Raw genomic sequence first — 3,161 nt, forward strand, 5'->3', positions numbered from 1 at the left:
TATAAAAGGATGTACAGAGATATCTGTGCTTGCATGTGCAAAGAATATTTCCAGAAAGATATGCTAAAAAAATCATCATGACTGTCTTTGGAGAGATAAACGGGGGCACTGCTGTCAGGGTAAAAGACTTACAGGTACCTTCTTATCATATTTTACTTGTTTATCTTATAAAACCCAAAAACCAAACCTATTGCCATCAAGTCAATCCCGACTCAGGACTCTATAGGACAGAGCAGAACTGTCCTACAGGGTTTCCAAGGCTATAATCTTTACAGAAGCAGATAACCACATCTTTCTCCCACAGAGTGGCAGGTGTGTTCGAACCACTGGCCTTTTGGTTGGCAGCTGAGCTCTTTAACTACTGTGCCACCAGGGCTCCTTTTATCTTATAAAGTTACTTTCAAATTTTTATGCCAAAAGTCAAAGAAATATATTTAAATAAAGATTTAAAAATGAGCCAAAAGAAAAGGAAATGAGCTCCCACTGGGTTTGGGGATAGGCTGGCTGACCCTAGCACCCAGAGGGAAGAATGAGCCCCTTCAGCAGCTCAAGCTCCCCAGACGCATGGGGTGGCCTACAGGGCCAGAGACCCTTGTGTCCTTCAAGCAAATGGCTGCATCCATGAGCAAAGCACTAACTCCTGGGCACCCTTCCCAGCTCCAAACCTTGTAGACATGGATCATTATGACAAAGGGAAGGGGTGTTCCTGACAGGGACAGGAGGCAGGACAGGATGGCTCCAGAGCCCAATGACACCCAGCAGAGAGGTTAGCCAAGGCAGAGAAAACATTAACTACTCTGACAACACCACAAGTGAGCTGATGAGATAAGCAGATAATCTGAGTACACAGGAGGAAAGCCCTTCCCCTGCAGCCACCGCCCCCTCAGCCACCCCTCCACCACTGCCTCCCCACCACACCCCCATATCCTCTGCATTGCCTTCAGGGAAAAGTTGAGGGGGCAGCTGTGGGAAGAGTGGAATCACTGCAGTCTATCTGTGGGGGTGCTCATTCTTAGTGCTTATTTGTATTTTCCACCCTTTCTCCAATGCTCATAAAATTACTTAGTAATTTTTAGTAAAGAAATCTCATTTGGTGGCCTCCAACCTCCTGGGGTGTAATTTTTTTTTCTCCCAGTTTATAAATGAATAGAATGAAGTTCCCAGGTGGCATATGGCTTGCTTTCTGGATTAATGGGCTCGGGAGCACAAGGTTGTGCCCTCCAGTGCCTGTCTGCAGGAACGTAATGTTGGGGGTACAGGGCTTGTGTGCTCACACCACCAGCTTTCAACGGAATCCCATCCACAGGTACGGTTCTATTCATGGTGTAATTCCACCCACACAGTGGCTATTGGGGTAATAATGAAAAATGCCACTAGTGACTTAGGGGGTACTCACCATGGACCATCCAAAGGCACCCAGGGGCAAAGGCCCAAGGAGGAATGGGACAAATGAGTTGGGCCTCAACTTCTTACCTGCTCTTCTGCAGGGCTGAGGCTGGGAGTCCTGACTGGTGCATGGGGTACCCCAGTCCAGCGTCCCCGGTTCTCTGGGAGGGGCCGAAGGGGCAGGCCAGAGCACAGGACCTGGAGGCCAGACATGTCTGGCTGAGATGAGGCAGAGGCTCGTACTGGGGGGAGGCCAGGGAGAGCTGCAGCCAGGTCCTGGCTGGGCGGGGACCTCAGACCCAAGGCCACCTCCCTCACCTTTCATTGGGCCCAAGGCCTGTGGAAGGAGACATGTACACTTCATGGTGTCCCTGGTCCCCAGGCTGGGTGCCTGCAATGTTGACTGGGAGGAGGGCTGTGCTCTGAGCAGTGGACAGGTCCACACCCTGGTGGGAGGTAGTGCTGATGCTGAAGAGGCTGGGCTATGCAGTTCTCCTTTGCCCTTTAAGTGAGGTACTAGTCTCGAGTTTATGTTTCCTAGGCTATGACTTTGGGGAATTGGTAGGCTCTGATGTAGAGGCTGCTCTGGCAATCTTAAAAGGGAGTTACTCCAGAAGGTATAGTCGGGGTTCATAGGTTTATGTCTTGATTATGGAGAACCAAATGACATTGAACTGGTAGGAGGTAGGCTGCAGCATGTTCCTGGCGGGTGGCCACAGATTGGGATAAAAAGTGCTAGGCCTGTGCAGAATGCAGGCAGCATACTTTGGAGCCCCTCCTCTTGCCATCAAGGGGGAGGGGCACTGAAGGAGAGGCAGGCAGGAGCCCACATAACCAAAGCTATATCCTCTCAGATGCCCAGGGCTTTCATCTCCAATGCCATCCCCTCATCCCCAGCCCCATTAACAGGGATTTCTCTGTGAGAAAGTATTCTATTAGTCCTACACTACAGATGGAGAAAGACGCCCGAGTCTCATTCACCTGTCTAGAAATGGCCCTAATAGCTCACATCCCACCTCTCCCCCGATTCCTGTCCAAAGAGGAGGCTCCACTTGCTGTAGAGGCAACAGATCTAGGAGTGAGTCCAGCTCAGCTCTCAAGAAGCTGCAGCTTGGGCCTATCCCAGTCCATAAACCATGGGTGGCAATTAACTGTTTGGGCTGCCAACGGCATTAATAGATTATGTGAGCACCCAGTCTAGGGACTTGCTGAGTCAGTCCTATGGAGGGTAGTGGTGGTGGGTGTCAATGTCTTATTTTATAGATGAGGAAACTGAAGCCAAAAGAGGTGATGGGATATGCCTGAAGTCAACAAACTGATCATGAGTGGAGATAGGATTTGAAGCCTGGAACCCAGAGGTTTGGCTCTATCCCCAGCTTGGCCACAACTGCTGTCCTGCTGGCCCAGTGAAGCACCGTAATTGAGGCCTGGGGCAGCTCTGTACTCACCAGCAGGGACTCAGTTGGGCCCTCTGGCATTCATCCACTTTCCAAGCAGGAATGATTGAGCCCCTTCCAGTGCCAGGCCCCATTCAAGGTCCTGGGCGCTGAGTGTGGTAAACAGAGATGTCTGGGCAGCCTCTGTCTGAGGCTTTTTCTGGTAACCCCAAGCTTGCCCTGCCTACTCCAAGGGCAGGCTGGAAGGGCTGGAGATTGAGCAGCCCTCAACCAGTAATAACTCCCTCAGCCCAGCAGGGAGGTGTATGTGTGTAGGAGGTGGTGGTGGTGGTGGTGGTGGTGGTAGATAATTAGGAAGAGCCAACTCTGCCTAAGGCC

The 3,161-nt window shown here is 51.1% G+C and overlaps 1 protein-coding gene across 1 annotated transcript in view; it reads right to left on the reverse strand.

The window, feature by feature from the left end:
- The window catches only part of UROC1 (urocanate hydratase 1), a 77,655-nt gene extending 76,056 nt beyond the window's left edge, over positions 1-1,599 (reverse strand). The window contains exon 1 of the mRNA XM_007950610.2: positions 1,474-1,599. Coding sequence (XP_007948801.1) covers positions 1,474-1,599 — 126 coding nt within the window. The remainder of the gene's footprint in view (positions 1-1,473) is intronic.
- Positions 1,600-3,161: the final 1,562 nt, after the last annotated feature.

This window comes from Orycteropus afer, unplaced genomic scaffold (assembly GCF_000298275.1).
Source record: "Orycteropus afer afer isolate SDZICR_OR568_19922 unplaced genomic scaffold, OryAfe1.0 scaffold00282, whole genome shotgun sequence".
In the NCBI taxonomy this organism is placed as follows: domain Eukaryota; kingdom Metazoa; phylum Chordata; class Mammalia; order Tubulidentata; family Orycteropodidae; genus Orycteropus; species Orycteropus afer.